Source organism: Aphis gossypii, chromosome X (genome assembly GCF_020184175.1).
Source record: "Aphis gossypii isolate Hap1 chromosome X, ASM2018417v2, whole genome shotgun sequence".
NCBI classification, from domain to species: domain Eukaryota; kingdom Metazoa; phylum Arthropoda; class Insecta; order Hemiptera; family Aphididae; genus Aphis; species Aphis gossypii.
The window spans coordinates 18,419,392-18,443,232 of record NC_065533.1 but is presented as its reverse complement, the minus strand read 5'-3'; the positions used below and the strand labels follow the sequence as shown (position 1 = coordinate 18,443,232).

The window sequence follows — 23,841 nt, the reverse complement described above, 5'->3', positions numbered from 1 at the left end:
ATCATAATTTTTTGAATACTCTAAAAATTCTTTAATGTACATTTCATCGAAACTTATACTTCACGTTTTTTCTTTATTTGTATATTTTATAATCAATGGTGAAAATCATTGAATAATTTAGTATTTAATGATTAAATGAAATATTAAATTTATATATATACTCGGACGTGTTGTCTCTGTCAGTAACTAATGCATATCCAGGGCCGTATTACCGCTTAGGCTGTATAGGCTAAATCTTAGGGTGGCAAATTTTAACGGTCGAAACGAAATAGTAAATTTTACCTATGTAAAATAAATGGTAAATTCATTTTAGCCTTTGGGCGGCAAAAACCTTAATCCAGCCCTGTGCGTATTAAAATATTAGGTATACATTTAGCAGTTATAATTTTGTGTGTTTATTTTAAACAGATTATTAAAGTGAAATTAACCTATGAAAAAACTTAAAAGAAAAACATTACCTATCTATGTTCTCTCATCAGTTTTTTTCGGTACTTTAATTTTTAGCTACATTTTGATTTGAATTCCCAAAAACATAAATTTAAAAAATATGACTCTATCGTAATTTAAAAACAAATTATACATAATTATGCATAAAATGCTTCCAACAATGTATCTACACACACTAGTACAACATCCTCTTAAACAGTTTAAATAAAGCCATTTATAACAAATCAAAAAAATTAATTTTTCAATTTTCTTGTATAGTTATTGCTATATTTAAAAGTTATAGAATACAATTCATTATAATATCAATATGGTTAGTTGTAGTTGTATTTATTTTTATATTACAATTGATTTATTCTATTAACAATGCAATACACTTGTGATTTTAAGTAGCATCAGATTATACATAAAACTATTAGATTTTATCTTGATCATAATTAAATAGTGTAATAAATGTGTACAAAAAGTATTACAATTATTCATATAAAAATTTTAAGTGCATGTCAACCACGATAACAAAATATAATATAGTACTAAATAATAAAAAAAAAAATACAAATTTTATAAAACTATATGTGTATACAAACATAGATCATAGATGCTAGTTAAGAAAATGTTATACCCGCATGTGTTGTCTCTGTCTTACTAACGTTCATCATAGCAAATTTGTGTTCAGCAGTATACATTTTGTGATGCTAGCTTTAATATTAGAGTAAATTTACCAATTATCAAATTCAAAGGTAAGAATATTCTTTCGGAAATGTTGTGTGCTTTAATTTATGAACATTTTAAAGTTGTAATATTTTACATACCTTTATCTCTTTTTAAAATGATAATATCCATAAAAGCATATGCCATTTCATAGATATTATTCTTACCTTTAAATTTAAGAATAGGTAAATTTACTCTAATATTAAAGCTTACATCAAAAATGTGTACTGCTGAATGCAAATTTTCTGTGATGTACATTACTAAGACAGAGATAAAACATGCAGGTTTAACGTCCTTTTAAAATTGAAAGCAATAGTCAAGGGGCATGTATTACGTATTCAAAACTATAATTAACTTTCAGAACTTGCAGTATATACACATATTATATTGATAATAAGTTATGTGATGCTGTATTCAAAACCCAACTTATAAGTTGATATGATAGGAGCAATTTGTTTTAAATATATTTAACCTTCATACATTTGTAAAAAAATTAATATTTAAATTGATATAAAAAATAGATCAATATAAATTAAATGTAACTTTTTAAATTATAATTTGCCTGCATATTAGAAAATTATTACCCACATAACCGTTACACTATAAAGACCACACAATTTTTTCAAAATTAAAAAATATTTTTTTGTTTGAATAAACCAAACAGAATAATACAATATTAACTTTAATAAATTTGAGATTTTAAAACAAGTAAGATAATAATAATCAAAATTCAATGTCACAATATTGTGCCTCATCATTCATATGCTGGGGACACTATGTCTCTTAATTTGTTTATCTAAGTTTGGTTCAAGTTACACAAGAATTTTGTAATACAAATGTATACCATGCAATAATATAATAACATTTAAAATAAAATTTAAACATATTAAAATAATAGTTAAAGGATTAATATAAAAAAATAAATAAATATAAATAAAATAAGTATTGTTTGTTCACACTAAGCTAAAAAAAAAATAAATAAATAAAATTGCACAAAACGTTAATGATTATTAGGTTATCACAAAAATAGGAAAAATAATTTATCGACCATAAATTAACATTCTGACGATGATTTTTCACCAAAAGTAGTTGAGATTTGTTCCTCAATTCTGTTTTCAGGCAGATTTGTTTCAGCAGAAGTTTCATGTGATAAATTCAATGTTCTCTTAGCCAATCTATTCAGTTCGGCTGCTGTGTCTGCATCATATTCAGTTTTCTCCAAAGATAGAGATTTTGAACCAGATAACTCGCCTATTATATACAATTAAAATAGTTTGGATTCTTATAATAATATAAAAAAAAATTTAGTAACAAAAATATGAAATTACTTGTCGTTTTGGTTAAAACAGGACTTTGAGTGGATTTTTTATGCAACAATGAATTGAAAAAGTTAGCCAAGACTCCTTCACCTGGGGTTGATGTGTTAGCTGATTTTATTGGATCAATCTATAATATAATAAACGGGTATAAAATAAAACCATTAAAAATTTTTTAAGGAGCTATCTGACCTTTTTTGTTGGAGAACCTTGCCCTTGACTGGTTAAAGATAGACGCCTATCACCTGACTTAGAAACACCTGTCAGTGATCTCATTACAGAGTCTTGTCTTGGTATACCAATGGCTGACTGTTGATTTGAACTCTGGTTCAGTAAACCTAATTGTTTGTTCAAAAATACTTGTTCATCTTCTGCTTGGATTTCATGGTCTTTGGCAAAAGCCTAAGAAAAATACATGGTTAATAAAACAAAATGTTTGTGTAAAATTCCATACAATACAAACCTTTCTTGTATTAACTTTTGTTATAACAGAGTTATAAAACTCATCAGGTCTTATGGTCTGCATGTTATCATAGAGAATACTTATCTTCTTCATACTATCCCATCCTGCTGGTCTGCAACAAAAAAACCAAGCACTATGCATGTTATAAAAGTTTATTAAATTCAGCATTCATCCCATGTCTTAAAATGGAATTATTAAAATTCATAACTTTTTTAAATTACAATTTAATAAATGCTTAAATTTTAAACAATCATAACAATAAACCTACATGAAAACTGCATCTTTTTCGACAATTAATGCTGGTGTTTTAAATGGGAAATTATAAATTTTATGAGTAAGGAATTTATATAATAAATCACAGTTTTTGTCTTCCTTGGCTGATGTATAAAATAGTGATGCACCATACTGTAAACAAAATTTGCGTACTGCTTGTTGTATAAAATCAAAATGTTCATCCTTGTAGTCATTTTCTTTTTCCAAAAAGCTTATGTAATCAGTCTATAACAAATAATAATAGATGTATCAGTTAACATTGGATATATAATAATTATTTTAAGAAGATGACATACCTGCATGTATTTTTTTATTGACACATATAATTAAAAAAAAAAAATAAATAAAAGAATCTATTTTACTCTTATTTCTTATACTAAAATTAATTGCCCTGTTATTAAATTAATAAAAAATAAGAATATTATCCATGGCCTCATGTAGATATTTTTTTAAAAGTAAGTTATGAGTATTTTAAAATCTGTATATTTTAAAGCATATCTATATGTGACCTTACATAATATTATTACCTTCAAATTGTATAAAAAACTATTTACGATATTAGTTAACAGTGTGAAAATTTTCTTTGTTATGCTAAAGTCTTGAATGTTTGCCGAACATTCTTTAAATAAAAATACTTATACTATCAATAATACCAATTAATATACATACCATCGTAACAACAACAATTATATTTAAACCTAAATTTCTTGTAAGTACTCCATCTCCAAGTGATGGTTCCCAATACCCATTTTTATCACCAACATTTTCTTCAATGTATTCGTTCCATTTCTTAATACCTATGAATAATAAAACAATGTTTAGTTAGGTAAAAGAATAATGTAAGAATAAAAGTGAATAGTTGCATAAAAATGTATCTAATATGTTATTATCATAATAAAATAAAGTAAACTTTTATACATTCACCAATTGATTTGTTTCCAACAGAAGTTTTGAATCCACATTATTCAATTAAGTGTATAAAAATTAAACAGTTTGTGTTTGTAATTATATCAATATATATCAATAAGGTGAAAATTACATTATAATTTATGTATACAGCCATATAAAATAGTACATTATTAAGTTGGAATATTTACAATATTTTAAAGTAAACAAAATGAATTATGTTCGAAATTTCCTACTTTATAAATAAAATGGTATAATACAACTTGTATTATATAAGTAGCATACAATGATTTTAAGTACTGTAAAGTATAATTTTAGTTTTAACCAGGAAATGTATTAACTTATTATTAATATAATATTATGATCAAATTTATTAGGTATCTTGCAACTTGATAATTATTATTAAGTATGTTAAATGTTTGTTTTTCTCTTTTTACTTTTCTAATAAATAAATAAAATAAAAAAAATAAATAAATAATAAAGCTAATGAATGTATTATGATCAAATGACAATTAATAAAAAATTAAAGATTAAATGAGCAACATAATATATCTGGTGACAAATATCATACAAGAATAATATAAATTTACAAGAACTGTAATTATTTTTGCTTAGAATACAAAAATGTAAATAAATAAATAAAATTCATCAATTTCAACAGTATAAATTAAGTTTTAAAAATTGTTTGTTATCTGAATTCAATAATTAATACTTACAATTGTGTCTATATTCTCGAAGTTCTTCACTAGGAATTGGTAGATTGTCAATGTAGTCTTGCAGTAATGTTGCCCAACTTTCTAGTTGATCCATTATATTCCAAGGTGTTTTCATAGAAACAACAAACATTATCAATGTGTTCTTAAAGTTCTTCTCTGACAAAGCAAATTTTAATAAAAACGAGTACTTAGGGTTGCCATCTTGTACCCATACATTTAATTTTGTATGATCTAGAAAAAATATTATTTCATATTGAATTCATAAATATAAATTTCCAATAAATAATTGGAGATCATATTTTTAAATATCTAGTTACATCATCACCTGATAATACTACTAACCTTCTTTATAATCATCGCGAATATCAATATACGCATATTCCAGTCCAATTCCCTTTGTCAGATCGTCAATACCCTGCAACTTTGCAACAAGAGTGGTTTTACCGCATTGGTTATCACCTAGAAAAAATAAATGTCAAACAGCCGAAAAAAATTATGATTCTACTATGATTTACCTATTATGATCATAGACTTGTCAGTTGGTAACCGGGTCCCGCCCTTTTCTTTTAATGAGATCAACATAGAGTTCCTGCAACAAAACATAGAATATTGAGTCTGTAAATTTGACTGTATATAACAATTAGTAAAGATCAACCAATCATTAAGATTTTATGAAACAATTATGATTGAAAGTTTACATCATAATAACATTCAAGTTTAAAATGTCATATATGGTTAACAAACTCAAACGGACGTTATTATAACCAAGCACCAATGTTTCACTGTTGCGATCATACGTTTAGTATTATAGTTGTAGCATATCATTGTGTTTATTTTTGTTGCTCGTGCAACATAATGGTAACGTTTACTCACCATAAGTTTTCTTCTTCTTGCATTTTACAGTAAAAAATGTAATGCTTGACGTTTCAACAGCTGAGTACTGTCAGCTCACAGAGTTATAAGTAATAATAATAAACTTACACTAATATTAACACGACACGAATTTAATTCAAGTCACTATAATTAAATAAAAAAATAAAAAATCTATTCTATCATTACATAATATAAAATATTATTACTAGAATTGTTGTTGTTTTTTTATTATTATTATTATAATTATGTTTTTGAGGTGATATCGTTGATGTGATTACGTTAAAATCTTATCACACTACAGTACGTGATAAGAATACCGTAGATTACGCTCTTTACGCTTCGTAATATTAATGAATGACCGGAGTACATGACAACTACTGTGCTGTGTATGATGTTGAAATCGAGACCTCGGTACCAGGATCCCATGGTCTAGTCGTTAGTCGTTTTTCAGTCAGACGTCGTCGTCGTCGTCCGTATCGGCTGCGGCTGCTTATTCGACGGCCATCGCGTCGCCACATACGTTCCTGTTACGTATGTTTCGATCTATCGCGGTTTAAACGGTATTGAAAAGTTTTTTTTTTTTACGTTTTCCGCGTTACCTATTCGACGTGCTTGTCAACCGTATGTCCGTATAATATACGATAAACATGACGTCTGTACATGCACTGAAGCTGCAAGTTGACAAGATTCATAGACAATATTATAAATAACAGATTATCTATATTGGCAAGTTGGATCGGTTTTTTTTTGTTTTCATATACCCGTAAATTATTGTATACCCGCTCGCCTGTGTGGATCTTGGAAGCGGACACCGACGGGTACAAAATCCCGTCACGGTATAGATCAATAAATCGATGTCCTGAATATAATATTATTTTAAAAATTAAAATGAAAAGGGTTGGTGAAAAAAACTCTTTTAGTTCCTGTAATAATTATTATAATTTTATTAAAAACACACACGCTAAATCAAATCGATGTACTTGGATCTATTCATGTAGGTACTATTAACTATATAGATGCATTTTATTCGCGAAGGAACTTACGTACCTATGCATTATGCATACCTAGTAGCAAATTTTTACTATAATATTATTACGGCACTGTCTTCACCACAGAGCGTTGACACGGTCAAAGGCGTAAGAGTAAATAAATTGATTTTGGTACTTGGTAGTAGGTATATTAAAATGTGTACCTATATTTATAATATATATATAGGTAGGTACATAAAGTATGCGTGAAGGTGAATGCACTTTAAAACCCAAAAGTTTTTATATGGCAAATTTTGAAAAAAAAATCAAAATCCACATTAAAAATAAACTATTAAATGTTGGTATAGGTTAAAAAGTTTTTTTTATTTATAAATAGTTTTTGCATTGTCCAAAAGCCGAATACTGTATATAGTACTAGTTCTTTTAAGTGAGCATCTGTAAAATTTTTCAAGATAGCTACTACTGATATACTTAAACGATTTTAAATATTTGTTATTACTCAAAAAGTATAAGTCATAAATACTTGAAAATTTCACCAGTTATTTATATTGACATTTTTTTTAACAAAATATAATTTTCAAAATATTTCGCTTATTTTAAGGCTATTAATAGTTATTTGAAATAATCGTTTTAGTTAAGTTTTTTTTTTATAAATATCTATAAAAGTTTTTTGGCTAAGTCAAAATACTTGAAAATGTAATACAAAGTTCCTCATAAGTCAGTTGTGTAGTGATTAAAAAAATATAAGAATACATAGGCACAATTTTTTTTTTTTTATTAGCGTTTAAAGTTCAAATATTGGCAAAAAATCGTCAAAATCATAAACATTTGCAAATTATTTTTTAGTTAAAAATGTATAAAAAAATGTTGTGTAAGTAGCTAAGAGTTGAAAATGTAATACAAGGTATTTCATAAATTTGGCTTACAATAATTTTATTATAAAAGAAGTTGAGCGTTGGCCATTATAAAAAAGTTTTATCTTATGTTTAAATTTTTACGAAAACAAAAATTCACGCGTAAAATAACGATTTACTAACAAATTATTTTAGATTTTTGTTTTAGTTAAAAATTACTAGTCGTAAAAACTTGATACATACATTAAACATATATAATACATATACAGTGCCGTATAACTACTCTTCATGACGAAAAATGTTCTGCATTACAGAGGATTAGAGATGGTGGTGAATGGGGTTATGTGGAATTTATGCATTTTGCATAATATAGGTAATATGCTTAATAAATACATTTAAGCTGTTGCGGCAAAAAATTGTGCTGTGGGCGGCTATTATATATCTACTATCTAGTCTCGGAGTGTCTAGGAATACAATTTATTTTGTCTTCACACATATTTCAAGATCATTATTAGTTATCATATTATACAGTAACAGTGCGTTAGTATGTGTGTTGGGCGCATATCGATTCCGCCGATTTTACATCGATTCCGCCGGCTATTGACTCCGCCGGCTACCGTTTATAATATCTACATATCGATTCCGCCGGCTATTAATTCCACCGGCTACTGCTTATAAAATCTACATATCGATTCCGCCGGCTACCGTTTACAATGTTTACACATCGATTTCGCCGGACACTGTTCATCCCCCCCCCCTTTGTATAAGTATTTTAAAATTTATAGTCTATTTAGTATAATTTAGACAATATATTATACAACTATAAATTAAAATATTAATATTTAATTAATATGTGTATGTGAATATATTATATTGTTGATTGTATAAAAATATTATAATTGTACCTATATAGTTCAAAATTAAAGTGTATAACTTTTGGTAATATTTGAAAACAATTAATAAATGAATTTATAACTTTTATAAAGCTATAAATCTATTTTTCATATCGTGCAAAATTAATGTTTTTACAACCATCAGGTTGCCTATAATATTATGCGTGTACATCGGAACGTACTACAAATAGCTGTGAGTCTTTCCACTCAAAATTAAATTCTCAATTCACAAAAGCTCATCCCAACATTTTCATATTCACCCATGTTTTAAATAAAAAAATACAAACTGACACTTACATACATATAAACGGAATAAACATCCAAAAAATAGCAAGAATAGTGCTTTTAAAAAAAACAACAAAGTATTAAAAATTTATCAAATGATTTGAACGATAATAAAATTTCTAGGTTCACTTATTTAAAACGTGTGTCCGAATATTATCAAAAGTAGTTTGATTTATACCTATATTTTTATTTCATACTTATATACTATTATTATCATTTTATTCAATTTAGACATGTGACCAAATATTATCAAAAGTATTTACATTTATACATTTTTATTTTATACCTACATAGAATCTTTTATATAATTTTATACAATTTAGATTATACATTTTACAATATCATATATATAATATTAATTTGAAAAAAATGATTTACATTTATACATTTTTATTTTATTTTTTTATTAAATATACTAATATTTTAATTTATAGTTGTATAATATATTGTCTAAATTATACTAAATAGACTATAAATTTTAAAATACTTATACAAAGGGGGGGGGGATGAACAGTGTCCGGCGGAATCGATTTGTAAATATTGTAAACGGTAGCCGGCGGAATCGATATGTAGATTTTATAATCAGTAGCCGGCGGAATTAATAGTCGGCGGAATCAATATAAACCTTTTTCCTAAGCAGGTAGTTTCGGCGGAATCAATAATTCCCCTGTGTGTTGGTTTAAAATTCTGACACGGCAAGTGTTATGAAGTAGCATTTTGACGTAGGTAACAATAATAATTAATGATGTGCATTAGGTACCTACCTACTGCATTAACGCATAGTAAGTTACCAGTAGGTGTAGTGACCATACAGTATGACAGGGTTTCTTAATCGGTGTGCCGTGAGACCTCCATAGGTGTGCTACGAAATTTTGGTAATTGGTTAAAATATAATAATAATATTTTTTTTCTATCCTAAATAATTTACACTATTTTAATAATTTTAATAATTAGGTAATAAAAATTATGAAAGCCTACTATAAAAAAAATATGCATACATATATAAGTCAGTGACAAGTGTGCCACGGCTAAATATGGATTGGAATAGTGTGCTGCGAAGGAAAAAGGTTGGGAAACGCTGCAGTATGGTGTACACTTTGTACATCTAAAAATAATTATTATTCAATATTATGATGTGTATACTGTTAACTCGGCGATAAGTAATTACAAATAACAGTTTGGTCTTTATAAATACAAATCCAAGTTTTGACGGTGCTAATTAGAATTTATGTATAACACCTAAAAACCTTCTAAAACTACCCAATTTTGAGCAATTATAAATCGCCAACGAATCAACAAAAGTTAAACATGAAAAAAAATGGTTTTATCAATTAATGCAATTAATAATTATTTATACAAGTTACTGTTTGAAAATCAAGTTGATAGTTTTTTTACTGTTAAATACTTAAATATAAGAGTGAAAAAAATAAAATTTCTATACAATTGTACAGATCTAAAAATCTATCTAAAAATTAAAAAAAAAAAATTAGAAAAATGTCTATACTTTTTGAAATAATTAGTGTTGTTTGAAAAAACAAAATCAACTCTGTAATCTGTATACTAGGTAACTTTAAAATAATATTATATTATTATCTAAATTTTGACGACAATATAATATAGTGATAAACTGATAACTGATAATGATAATTACTAATTAATATTATTTTAAATGAATACTAACACTAAACGACAAAAAATATAAAAAATAGACAATTATTTGTAAAAATTCTTAAGAATTTGAGACAGTACTGATCGCCGTTCAGCCACAACCATTTTCAAAATGTTATCACATCGCCATTCGCCAGTCAAAGTGAACGCTATATACCTCGAGTACTCATCACCAGCGACTACACTAGAAGAATGTCATGATTAGCTAAGTAAGTTAATCATGGAGAATGTTTAGGATGTCGACCGTTGCATTGAACGTGTGAAAAATCAGAAGGTACATATTATAATTATTTAACATTTTTCGTACTATTTCTTGGGTTAGTTAGTAAATTATTGTTGATTTATCTAGATGAACGGGCCACATATGAGCAACTGTGAATGGATGTTGTGAAGTAGAGGTGAAATAAATAAATGGTAAAAATGTTTTAGAATGTATTTTTGTTGTTATGTTAGTCTCTGATAAATGATATTCTATCGCAGTCTTTGATTATAGTCCTATAAAGGTACGTTTTCCCTACAGTGTCAGACGCATTGTTACTAGATAAATGCATTTTATATGTGACTGTTTTCCTATTTGCGTTTAATGCAGAGCGTTGATAAATATAGCAGTGCGTCTTGATACACTACTAGTCTGGACGCTGCAGGGAAATCATACCTTAATATATTTCTTTTATTATATTGACATATAAGGACAGCTCCTGGTCTTTTCCCAACTTCCTATGTTTAAATTCTTCATTATTATTATTCTGTATTTCTAGGCCAAACGTTTTTTGTACCTACATGACGTATTGTACTTATTATAAGATATCAGAGCATGTAGAATATTGTAGTACACTCGGAGAGACCCAATAAATACCAACTCCACTTACAGAGAGAGTAAAAGTATCACTACTATCATCTACTGCACTAACAAGTACAGCCATAAGTTTGCATATTATAATGTCAAAGGTGAACTAGTTGTTTCACGCTGGTTTTGATCTGTAAAAATAAAGTGTGGCAAAATTGAATAAACAATCCAGGACTAGATTGTTTTTAATCTAACAACATAACTTAGGTTTGATATGATAAATAAATTAACTGAATTGATGTTTGTGATCACAAATTAATAATATTCTATTTTATATATTAAAGACAAACCAAACAAGACGACACAAACAGCTGCAATGCAAAAATCGAGGAAACAACCTATCAAGCAACACAAATCAACAAATCGATAAATCAAGGAAACTACACAGCGAAAAAGAGGACATATGATATGATCAACAAAATATTATTTTATTTTTTGTTAAAAAACCCGTAAAATAGCTCTTCCATTATACAATATTACTTTATATGTAATAATATGTTCCTATAAGATTTTGGTAAAATTAAAATAACCTTAAAATTTTCTAAATCTAAATTTAAAAATTTTTTTTTATATCTTAACGAGTATACTCAATTTTCATTTTGAATTGTTAAAAATCATTAAATTTTCTTCTCACACATTTGAAACATTTGAAATTATTACCATTAGTTTCAGGATAAAATGTATACCAATTATTATATCATTTAATATGAAACATTTTCATTGTAAAATTTTCTTAATCTAAGAAAACATATTTTATATCTCAATACCTCGAGCATACTCATCAGACAAAACCATCTAGTTATGATATTATTGTATTATCTAATTTATATATTTATATTATAATTATACATTTACTAATTTAATTTACAATTTATTGTTGATCCTAATTTTTTATCATTTGATGAATTCTGGTTCTACATACAATATTTTTATCATTTAGTATTTACATTAAATTAACAATTACTTTGTTTTAATTTTAATTTTGTTGGGGAGCTTACGGAAAATTTTAATTTATGAATTTATAGTTTATTAGAAAATATTAAGTATCACAAAATATATATTTATATATTTTTTCAATAGATATTTTATTTTTATTTTTACAAATGTGTACATTCATAAAAACATTATTATGTAAAATATTTTATGAATAATAACAAATGAATAATATTACAATATCTACATTATATAATCAAAACATTAGTCTATGTACTGATTTAAGTTAAACATTTGACTCAATACATTACAAATCTTTAATGTTAAATTTCATTGCTTCACAAATATTATTTAAAAGAGATGAATACTCTTTTAATCTTTCCAACTCATCTGCTGTTATTTGAGTTTTGCACACAATATCATTCAAACAATCAATATCTGTTTTTAATGTATCCAATACTTTATCTAATTTGCCATTAAATGTACACATGTGTTGAAATTTCCCACATAAAGACAATTGTTCGAAATATTGAATAAAATCATTATGAGTATAAGTATGATTGATTTTCATTTCCAAATAATCTTTTATAATAGTTCTAACTTCAGATTGTTTAAAAAGCATAGAAATTAAGTTACTTTGACCTTCAGTAACGCTAGAAAAATATACTATAGTTTCAATGGTCCATTGTTGTACTAATGGATGATGATCAAATAAGTATTGAAGAAAGATATCCATTATCAATTTTTCTTGAAACCGTGGCATGTGTAATAATATTGATCGGATCAAACGTAGTCTGCATCTCTTCATTTCTGTATTATCATCATAAGTACAGCTACTCAATATTTTAGTAGTCTAACAATAATAATAAATGAATACATTATAATATAATTTTAATATTTATTTTAATTTTTATACCTTTGGAATGATTGTTTTTAGTAATTTTTCAGAACCAATACTGACTTCAACTAATGCACTTAGATATTCTGGTGGATATTCATCTTTAATAGAATTCCATAAATGTATTATTTCCTCATTTAAGTGTTCATAATTTGTTTGTTCTGGTAATATACTTATGATTTTTATCTAAATAAAAAGCATGACATTTTTTATGATTATATAATCAATTAAATTCTATGAACATTCTACACAAAATCAATGTAGACAATAATTTTAAATTGAAATAAAATTTAATAAAAAAATTCAACTTAAAAAAAAAATTGAAATAGCTAAATTGGAAAAGATTTTAGTACCATTTCTGACAATTGATTATATTTTGAAAGTGTTGAAACATGAAGTATTCCAATAGAAGATTTCAGACTTTGTAATTTTAGTTGAGGACAACAATTTACTAATTGTTTTTTATTAGTTACTAAAGAGAAATGTCTTTTCAATAACATTTCAATATAAATGTGCTGTGGACATTGTGTAAAACATGGAAAAACAACTAATGCTTCATAAAGTTTAGCTAATTTTGAAAATTGTAAGATACATAAATCTGGAGACAAATATCTAAAAACAAAAAAAAAAAAAGATTTATTTAAAAGTATTAAAATAAAAAAGAAAAATTAAATCAAACCTCATAATTATTATCCATAAATCACTACTAAATAAGGCTGGCCAATACTCAGTATTTAGAATATTTTCAATTAAAATATTTTCAACATTTTCAAATAAATTATAATCTGATATCAGAATTACGGATGCTACATTAATGAGTAAATCTTCGTAGATATCTACATTGTAACAACACATTACAGAATCTATAGATTTAATCAAATCAAAAACAATGCATATAATCTGATGAGCTTGTTGGTCACATGGAGTTTTCGTCAAACGTTTTATGAGCAGCATTGCAATGTACATTGCTGACATCTTTTGACTTGAAGAGTTGTTATTAATTATTTCTTGAGAGCTAGACTGAAAGGTCTAAAATAAAAAAAAAATAAACTTTTAATTAATAAGTTTTAAGTTGGTTTTTTTATTTAGGATTCTTAACTATTTTTTGTTGATTATAAATCCATAAAAATGTATTTTAATTACCTTGACAAATGTATCATCTGATAACAACACTAACTGATCAACAAATTGTGATAATCTATCTTTGACAGCAACAGCATCTTGTGTATCAGATAACCAGTAGCTAGAATGACAAATAAAAAAATTCATTGAGCATAAAATGATACAAATTGTACTTAATTACAAATATATAATTATATATTCACACCTGTTTAAGAATAAAATAAACTCTAATACTACGTTATGAGATTTTGATATACGGCCATATGAACAAAGCTTAACTAAAACACTCATCATATATGTTGATAACTTTAAAGAAGATTCATCATTGAACTGGAAAGATAAAATTGTTTTCTTAATTTCTGAGCACAGAAAATCAATTGGTTCATCATTTATAATATAATCTTTTAACTCCGCAGCATATTTCTTTGAAATGGTGATATATGCTTTCCAATGAGAAGCCATAATTTTGTAGCTTGCATTATATACTGCTTTAGCACCATACCAAATATACTGCAATACTGTATAGACACACAAATATTCAAATTTTTATTTTCATTTTTGTACTGTTTTATATTATATCATCATCATGAAACAGTAAATATATTGATACTTATTAGTTATTGAAACTACCTTGAGTATACAATATTTTAGTAAATTCAATTCATCATTTTATTGAGACTACTTCATATTATCACAGTCTTGTTATTTTAAGATAATTTTATAATTCACAAGACAAAATAATATTATAATAAGTAACTACTTTACAAAATTATCTTAAGAAGATAGCAATACTATTTGTTTTCTATCTCACACATAACATAAGACTAAATGATGCATTCACATAATATCATTTTTATATAAATAATATATACATATATAAGCCATTTAAGGGTTTGACATACTAATTTGTCTAAATTGTGTCTCAAAATAATTTGATATGTATTAAAATTTACAAAAAGAAATATTAATATCAAACATAAAAACAATAAGTTAAACCTTCAAAAACTGTTAAAAAAGTTTAAAAAAATTAATCTATGTAAATGCATTTTGTCTGTGTTAAGAAATTGAACTTAAAATAAACAGAAAACAAATATTGCGCTGAAATTTTTTTTAAATAATAAAACACACTGTGTTAACGTATGTTGGTCAATAATCACAATAATAGAATTGAGTTTATCTAAAACTTGTACAGATAGTCACAATAGCGAACTTATCTTACCTCTAAGCAATAAGCTTAAGTCTTTTTTCAGCGTAAAATCAAATTCCACTTTTTCTACGATACTAAAAAATAATATCTGTATTTCAGATGCCTTTTTGAATAATTCGGTAAGTAATTGCTTTATATTCATAATTAAATTGCCATAGATCAAATTGCTTTCTGAACAATGTTTAAACAAAGCAATTATGTCTTTTTCATATGATAAGAGATCAGTAACTATACTGCTTGATGTACAAGACCCTCCGTCAATACATTCCATGGAATTTTTCTCAGTGTTCAGTATTTCAATGCAATCCTAAAAGTCATTTAAATATTTTTTATTTGCTTCCTTAGAAACTGTCAAGATATTACAGTACCTGCAATAATGTATGTATGGAGGGTTCTTTACTTCCTTCGTAGTTTGAATCATTGATTATTTGTTTTACATCATCCAATTTCTAAAATCAGTTAAATAAATATAATTAAAACACTTTAATTCATAATTAGGTAAATGATTATAATACTTTCATCAGGTCTGTGTTATGAAAATCATCTAAAAAGTTCTCTTCAGTACTGTCATCCATCATTTTTCTTTGGTATTTTATAGTGTAATAGATTAATAGAATAGGTACTGTTTATTTTTTAAGTTTATAAGTTTCAATAATAATCACTTAAAACATAAATAATTAACAACTTGTTAATTTTACAACGAAACAACTGTATAATATAATATATTGTATAGTGTTATACTACACTACAACAGAATGACTTACGTCAATAATAAATTGGCGCGATATGTTATTATCACTAAAAACATTGAATGATAATAGTTTAATCTATTCTGTGATAATTTCATCAAAATATCTGTAAGATACCTACACAGTACATATTATACATATTCCTGGACATTCATCATCTTATAGTAAAACAATTGTTTACCTTTCTGTAATAAATATTAAATATTTATTTATAAATTGAAACTTCTAAATTAAAAATAAAATCAATATTGGTGCATAAACAATAATTTATAGCTTGAGACGTGCGCTTGACTTAACAAACATTAAAAGAACATGATATTAATATAGGTATTCACTATAATTGAAGACAATATCTAGACTAGAGGATATATATTTTTTAAATATTCCAATGACGTTTTACCATTATGTTCATTTTATAATTTGATATTTTTATGTATTTATGTAATATAGCCATATAGAAATATATACCTACATATTATGAATAGGTATTTATTTCTTGTAATAAATATATTTGTTTGTTTTTAACAAATATTATATTCTAAATTAAATTTATTTACAATTATGTTATTAATGTCTTAAAAAATATATAAAAAAAATAAAAGAATAATAATAATATAAATTATAAATATTATGTATAATATAGTTAACATTTTTGTTTGCGAATGTTGAAGAACGTAAATTGCACAGTGGATGCTGTTGAAAAAACAACTGTAAAATACATTTTATTTTTAAAGTTTTTTCTCGTAAAAACATTTTATCACACAAATCAAAAAATCGTAAATTTTAAAATTTCATTTGTCTATAGGTATAAAATATTATACAAATAAAGCCAAACAATTTTGAAATTTATATATAATATGCTAATATAAATATTTAATGAATTAAAACAATAAAAAAAAAATTCAGTTTTTGTTTAAAAATGTCAGTTTTTTTAAATATTTTTTTGCTTTTCATATTATTTTTAAAATTAACTGTAAATATTTTACATTTGACAACAAAAGTTGGTTGTTTAAGCACTGGTCATGCCTGTATCATAATTCATAACATAGTTTAAGCTAAACTTATTATATACTAATAATTACTTATCCATATTTATAATTTCCAACATAATTTTAAGTTCAATACACTATTCTTTCGTATATTTTGTAGTATATTTTATAATTAAATACAATTATAAAATATGATATGACTTTGCTTTAAACAATATTTTTAATAAAATAATGACGTGAATACGTGACCATCTAACAATCTAAATAATGCATTTTTTTCCCCGTTTAAAGATCCTATAGAGAAGATCGTTGTACCTATGTACTAACGTTTTGGTGGGTCTGGGTACACATCTGTTAAAAATAACACAATATGTGCCATGACGACGTGTTGAAAATACCTAAGCAATAATGCAACTAATTTTTAATAATTCCCTCGTAGACTTAAGTCTCATTTCCATTTTTCTTATAGACTTCGAACAGTTCGAACGTGTATCGTAGGTATTACATTCGCTAATGAAATTATTAAAATACGACTGAAGTACCTAGGTTAGAATTAATAAAACGTTTATTGTATTGGACAAATTTATTCGCTGCTTGTCAGCTAACAATGTAGTGCGCACTGTGCGAATGAGAGTGTGTGTATAGTATGACTAGTCCGATTACTTACACTTGAGAGTAGATTTATTAGCTCGATTATTCGTTCAATATAGCGACTTGCTAGCTCACCATAGTCTTTAGATTCCCTATCGGCTATCGCCATACAGTAAAATGAGAGGCATCAGAACAGCTTAGATCAAAACAATTTTATTTTATTATATGAAACATTTTAGATTCTAAAATGTAGGATCGTATAAAATTTCAATTATAAACGGGCCCAAACCTGAAAAAATTATCCGCTAAGTGACAACATTCTTTTTTGACACGAATAATTAATGTTTAAATAATTTATTTCCAAACGTAATAATATTTACTTCAGTAAGTAGAATTTCATAATTATTTTTTTACAAGTATGTAGTGTGCAATTCGTAGGGATTTGTACGCCTATTGTAAAAATTCGTACGACCCCCCTTACAAGTTCTATAAGCAATTTATCAGCCTTGTTAAGTAATTTGAATATTTGCATTTAAATAAATACTTATTAAAGTATACTTTTATTTCGTATTTTTATTCCGGAGTAGGTACTAAAACTAAACACTTATTTTTCGTTTCCTTTACTTTTTTGTTTCAGCCATGACCAGTATTTTCATATTTTTATATTTTAAATTTTGTTTTTAAAATAATATTTCATAATGGTTCTAAGAACTTTTTATAAGATTTAATTAAATACCTAAGTAGATAATTGAAAAAATAGCCGAGTTATTCTCGAATCTTAAATTCTTGAAGTTATTAAAATATTATACTGCAGATATGTGTCATAACTATATTTTAATTCAAATACTTCTAAATAGATTTAAGCACCTATTTGCAGTAATTAACGTACATATTATACATCAATATCAAATTTATTGTGCCTACTATAAAAAATTATTTATTTTTGTATTCAGTAACATTTTTGAAGGAAATTATTCGAAATGTGTATTTCAAATAGAAATGACACTATAAGTATTTAATATGTAATATGAATATATCTGAAGTATTCTTAACAAGACTGCGATTTATATACATTTGGACATTTGGTTATTTTGTCTAGCACCCCCAGCTAGAATCGAATATGTAACAGTATTATATTTTTTTCTAGTTCGGCAGTTTTCAACCTTTTTGGGTTCATGGCTCTTTTTGATTTTTGAAATTAAATAAATGGCTCCCATACAAACGACGATAATAATAAAAATTAAAATAAACAAATTTATATCTAGCGCTCGTGACGGTCGTGGCGCGAGATAAGTAAAAAATAATAATAATTAGCATTTATTCATAATACATTAATATCACATCTTTATTGTGCTTAAAGTTTTATTTTTTTTGTTACCTAGCCATTTTTGACACGTAGTTAACAACTTAACGAAAGGCTTTTGTTGTGATATTATATTTTAATCTAGCTTTATTTAATGACGAAATAAACATGTAATTACTCTCTTTGCTATTACTCATGTCGCTAAAAACATTAATAGACCTAATTCACGATTATTGCCGGCTGATCTGTATCGTACACACACATACACACACACACACGCGCGCGCGCGCGCGAGAACAGCATAATGTATAGGGCTCGTGGACTTACACGGTCGTTAAAAAAAAGATAACAACAATTTGCTTTTTTTTCAGATAAAACTTACAATGGAATAGGTTTATTCGCGTGAGAAAATATTCTACAATTTTAGAGTTATTTTCAGTTTATACTGCGAACACAACTCCCTTGATAATAACCGACGACGCCCCTGGGAGTTGTGACGTACAGGTTTAAAACCACTGCAGGTTTAATACATAATTCGTATTTATTTGTATTTATAGTTAAATGGGTGGATTAGGTCATTTTGGCAGCTGTGCTGTTAATTGTATTCAATGTTTTAATATTGGTTCTTCCTTTGCCTCATTAAACTACTATAAAACACTGCAATTAAAAAAAAGTCAATAATATTATACTTACCTTACCTATTAGTTGTTATAAGTGGGTATAGAATGTAGATCATAGATTGTATGATTTTCTAAATAAAAATGTTTTAAAATTAACCATAGTAACATTAGTACCCTATCATTATACATAATCACTATTGATTAAAAAATTAGCAATAATATAGCAATTTATTACTATATGGTGTATAATTTTTAGATTATTAAAAGCGATTCCGAACCAAGACGGTCATCAACCTCCAATAGAGACTTAGTCTTTTAGATGTGTTGACAATTGGACGTCAAAAATATATTTAAAATATAAATCAATCAATAAAAATATTTTTAGTAAATAAAAAAATATATATTATTATAACACTCTCAATAGATCAGTATTAAAAATACATAAAAAAAAATTAATAATTTAATATTAATTAAAAGTAAGTAAAATATTTTGGGTGATTTTACTTAAAAATGATGTTTTATAGTCCTAGTTTATATATATTTATTAATTATAAATTATAAAATGAAATATTTTATTAACTTTGAAGTAGGTACTATAATAAATATAATTAGTATAAATAACTTCTATTTTTGATATTGTTTTTAAATTATTGGCGTACCTATTATAATAAAAAATTATTTTAGATTATTTTAATTTTAATATTGTTTATAATGAATAATTTGTTTGGATATTTTATATAGGTATATTTTGATAGCGTTATTATATAATTTTATTGATTGATATATATGTATTTATTTTTGACGTCCAAAAGACTACATTTATTTGTCCTAGAATCTAGATCACATCAATTCATACCTATGTATATAAAACAATTCGCAATTTTAATGCATTTCGTCAACATCTGAAAATTAAATCGTATATATATATAAAAAAAATTTGACCATGTGTTTTCGATATATTTTGATATTAAGATTTTCAAGTATTTTATATCATACACAAGGAACATATCTAAAAGTTCCCTACTGCTCATTTTATCATGACTTATATACAATTCCCCACCCTTCACGTAAAAATGTGTACGCCCCTGGTAAACAGTAATCGAGACTTATCATTTGCTGTCACACGTGTCTGCTTGCAGGCTTACTGTTACAGACTCTAACCTTTTAACATATTATAATGTTATAATTATATGAAAAATAATCGTAATACGTAACAATGCGCAAAGGGAATGAATAATTATATTACATTATTATTATGTACCATAATATACTCCACTCGTAGAGCCACATAACATCGTTTCATTATGATTTATCATATAAATCACTAGATGAGATGTATAGTGATGATATACAGACAATATTATAATGACAACTATAATGACGATTGACAGGCCGAGTGTAATAATATTAACGTGTTGACTGTTGAGATAAGCCTTGTGCGAAATAGTCATACGCAACCCTTTAGGCGGGTTCTGCTAGCAAATAGGTTGATCAAAAGAGCAGGGTCCCACGCAGACCTCTCGTTTCCGATGATTATTATTGGTATATAGATACATACCTATTATTGTTATCTATAATAGTCTGAGATCTGAGCACTTTCAAATCAGTCGTCACGATAATAATTTGTTTCTAGACACTTAAAAATGAATAATTTTCATTTGAGAATATGTATAATATTACATATATAGGATTGCCAGGAATAATTTTATTAGTTTACACTTAAAATATTCAAATGACATTATTATTTACACTTACAAAGGTATAATAATATGTCATTTGATAATTTGAACTGCATTTCATTTAATATTGACTAAATATTTAAATGTTAAATTGTAATAAACAATAATAAAGTATTTATTTACAAATTACATATATTATTTTATTATTGTTATAGATACAACTATACTCATTCGAGTTACTAGCGGCGTAAATATAATTTTGGTAGAATTTAATCGATGAGCGAATAATAATATACGTGTGCTTGTAAAACGGTAAAAGGACTTGAGTACTTGACTTTATATTAAAATACCTTTATAATATTTTCATAAATAAGAAAATAAGAAATTATATTTGCCTTCTTTGATTATTAAATTATTTTTGTTTATTTTTAAGAATATATACATCTATACTAGCGATTTGTTTGTCTTCAAACAGGTTAAGGAAAAAAAGTTTTATGTACCTAAGTATTATTAAAATTTAAAATTATTAATATTTATAAAAGCATATTACAAAATGTAATAGGTAACTAATAGGTTTATGCATATATGGTATATTACGGCAAGACCATATATTGATATGGTATTACATAAATAAAATATACAAACATCGAATGGTAGACCAAATAATAATACTGTAATTATCATGTTGGACTGAAATATGAGTAGCACACGGACAGTAAATTACTCCAAAATATAAAAATCTTTTAAATGATAAAAATGATTGAATTTGGCAACGTTAGAAAAAAGACGTTCTCTGCAATCGCAATACCCCCTGAAAATGTTGCTGCTACGATAAGGACCAAATATACTTAGGTACAGAAGGAAGAAAATTACTACAAAAGAAAATAGTAAGTACCTACCAATGATAATATATATTATTATTTCTGTTTATATGTTACTGAAGTAAATATAATAATGATCGATGAACTTGTATGCCTATACAACGTGTATTCTATCTAATCTTATTTTGATTATTATTCATTTATATCATACAAATACAAATACATGTAGGTGTAAACAATAGTTATTGAACTTCTGAACATGTATTGTAATAATTGATTAACCTTTCTTATTCACAATCATTTAAATAAGTACTCAAAAAATTATATTCTGTTTAGCAAACCCGATAGGTGGGTACTGGGTATATTATTTACCTAAGAGTGTAATATATTACCTCAATTTATTTATTTTACGCCAATCTTTTGGTTTATTATTATGTCATATAAATCTATGTAAATACAACATATAATATCTACACTCAAGTACCAACGTTTTTACAATAAAAAAATAATTCACAATAAATGCACTATCATTGTTGCCTATTTACAGGTTAAAACAACAGTAACATTTATTATTTTGTACGATTATCTCCATTTCGATGTCAATGATTTTTTTTTAAGAAACACCATACAAAGCATACAAAGCAATTTGACATAATTGTTATTCTTGAATATCCCGCAGTCATCAAAAATGATGATTTCTTTCTTTTTTCTCTAATTTCATTCGAGTTATATAAATTTGGTTTGAAAGTACCATCTGCGTCTGACTTTTCAATTTACGAAAATGCTTATATAATGTCAACAGCAAATATTAATTTAAAACTGTATTGCGATTTAATGCAAATAATAAATAAAATTGTACATTTGTCATTTATATTATAATATACGCGTACGTTGACCTAAATGGGCAATGGTTATTTATAAGGACACATCAATGTATAAATGCACTGTACACCGTATATAATTATATGTACACTTCCGAATTGATATTAAAACTCGATTGTTAAAAAGTAGTATCATATTATTCTGTCGATTTGTCATTGCATATGCAAAACAATGGAATAGAGTTATTGTTATTATATTATTATCAATATTGATTCATCGTGAGGTGCTCATAAAATAGTATATACGTTCAAACGTGTGTGCACAGGTAGATACTATTTTATACAACATTAACAAAACACAATTTCTAAAAGTTGTCAATACGGTTATAAATTATAATAATTAATGCGCGAATGTCAACAGTATAGCAATTATATTATTAGTAGATGATGAAATATCTACTGTTTTACGTGATCCTCCTCATATTCGGAAGAATAAATAAGGTACATAATATGTACACATATTAGGATAAAATGATGTTACGATTTATAGTTCTAATTCCCTATAAATGTTGACAACTCTTATGAAACACCGTATAATACCGCACAGGTACAAATTATGATATATTGCACGCTTAGTATGTCGATATCTAATCTAATACAAATATTAGATTTGGTCGTTTCATAAAACGTCAATTGATCCGCGATTAAGCCTTAATTCGAATCGCGTAGTTCAAATGCACCCGAAGGCACACACAAAGGAAAAAAGAGTAACACATTTACAATATTTCGTTAGCAAAAATAAAAACATAACTTGTAGGAAATTGCGATATAATAATTTTACCTTATGTACCTAATTTTTTTATAATGCAC

General features: G+C 26.0%; 2 protein-coding genes and 1 long non-coding RNA gene across 3 annotated transcripts; 1 reads left to right on the top strand and 2 right to left on the bottom strand.

Annotated features, from left to right (window-relative positions):
• Positions 1 to 757: 757 nt before the first annotated feature.
• On the bottom strand, positions 758 to 5,936 carry LOC114128043 (cytoplasmic dynein 1 light intermediate chain 2-like). The gene is made up of 10 exons (XM_027992453.2): positions 5,703 to 5,936; positions 5,345 to 5,418; positions 5,172 to 5,288; positions 4,830 to 5,060; positions 3,877 to 4,004; positions 3,203 to 3,432; positions 2,935 to 3,046; positions 2,664 to 2,873; positions 2,484 to 2,601; positions 758 to 2,406 (listed from the first exon to the last, which is right to left on the bottom strand). Exons 1-10 carry the CDS (start codon positions 5,723 to 5,725, stop codon positions 2,210 to 2,212), a joined length of 1,440 nt encoding a protein of 479 aa, XP_027848254.1. The 5' UTR covers positions 5,726 to 5,936; the 3' UTR covers positions 758 to 2,209.
• Positions 5,937 to 10,222: 4,286 nt separating this feature from the next.
• Positions 10,223 to 12,103, top strand: LOC114128040 (uncharacterized). Its single transcript, XR_003592723.2, has 4 exons — positions 10,223 to 10,665; positions 10,741 to 10,805; positions 11,150 to 11,445; positions 11,523 to 12,103. It is a non-coding gene; the product is annotated as an uncharacterized LOC114128040 (long non-coding RNA).
• Positions 11,521 to 16,174, bottom strand: LOC114128039 (uncharacterized). Its single transcript, XM_050206761.1, has 9 exons — positions 15,914 to 16,174; positions 15,767 to 15,847; positions 15,411 to 15,705; positions 14,397 to 14,709; positions 14,213 to 14,312; positions 13,749 to 14,098; positions 13,423 to 13,681; positions 13,088 to 13,255; positions 11,521 to 13,024 (listed from the first exon to the last, which is right to left on the bottom strand). Exons 1-9 carry the CDS (start codon positions 15,974 to 15,976, stop codon positions 12,479 to 12,481), a joined length of 2,175 nt encoding a protein of 724 aa, XP_050062718.1. The 5' UTR covers positions 15,977 to 16,174; the 3' UTR covers positions 11,521 to 12,478.
• Between the last annotated feature and the right edge of the window lie 7,667 nt (positions 16,175 to 23,841).

Excerpts from the sequence above, each read along its gene's own strand:
- LOC114128043 (XM_027992453.2), bottom strand. The coding sequence starts at position 5,725 with ATGCAAGAAGAAGAAAACTTATG. Across the intron at positions 5,419-5,702 it reads CAAGAAGAAGAAAACTTATG|GAACTCTATGTTGATCTCAT; the intron begins GTGAGTAAACGT and ends GTTTTGTTGCAG. Across the intron at positions 2,407-2,483 it reads TGTTTTAACCAAAACGACAA|GCGAGTTATCTGGTTCAAAA; the intron begins GTAATTTCATAT and ends TGTATATAATAG.
- LOC114128039 (XM_050206761.1), bottom strand. The coding sequence starts at position 15,976 with ATGATGGATGACAGTACTGAAGAGAACTTTTTAGATGATTTTCATAAC. Across the intron at positions 15,848-15,913 it reads ATAACACAGACCTGATGAAA|AAATTGGATGATGTAAAACA; the intron begins GTATTATAATCA and ends AACTGATTTTAG. Across the intron at positions 13,682-13,748 it reads TTATGGATAATAATTATGAG|ATATTTGTCTCCAGATTTAT; the intron begins GTTTGATTTAAT and ends TTTTGTTTTTAG.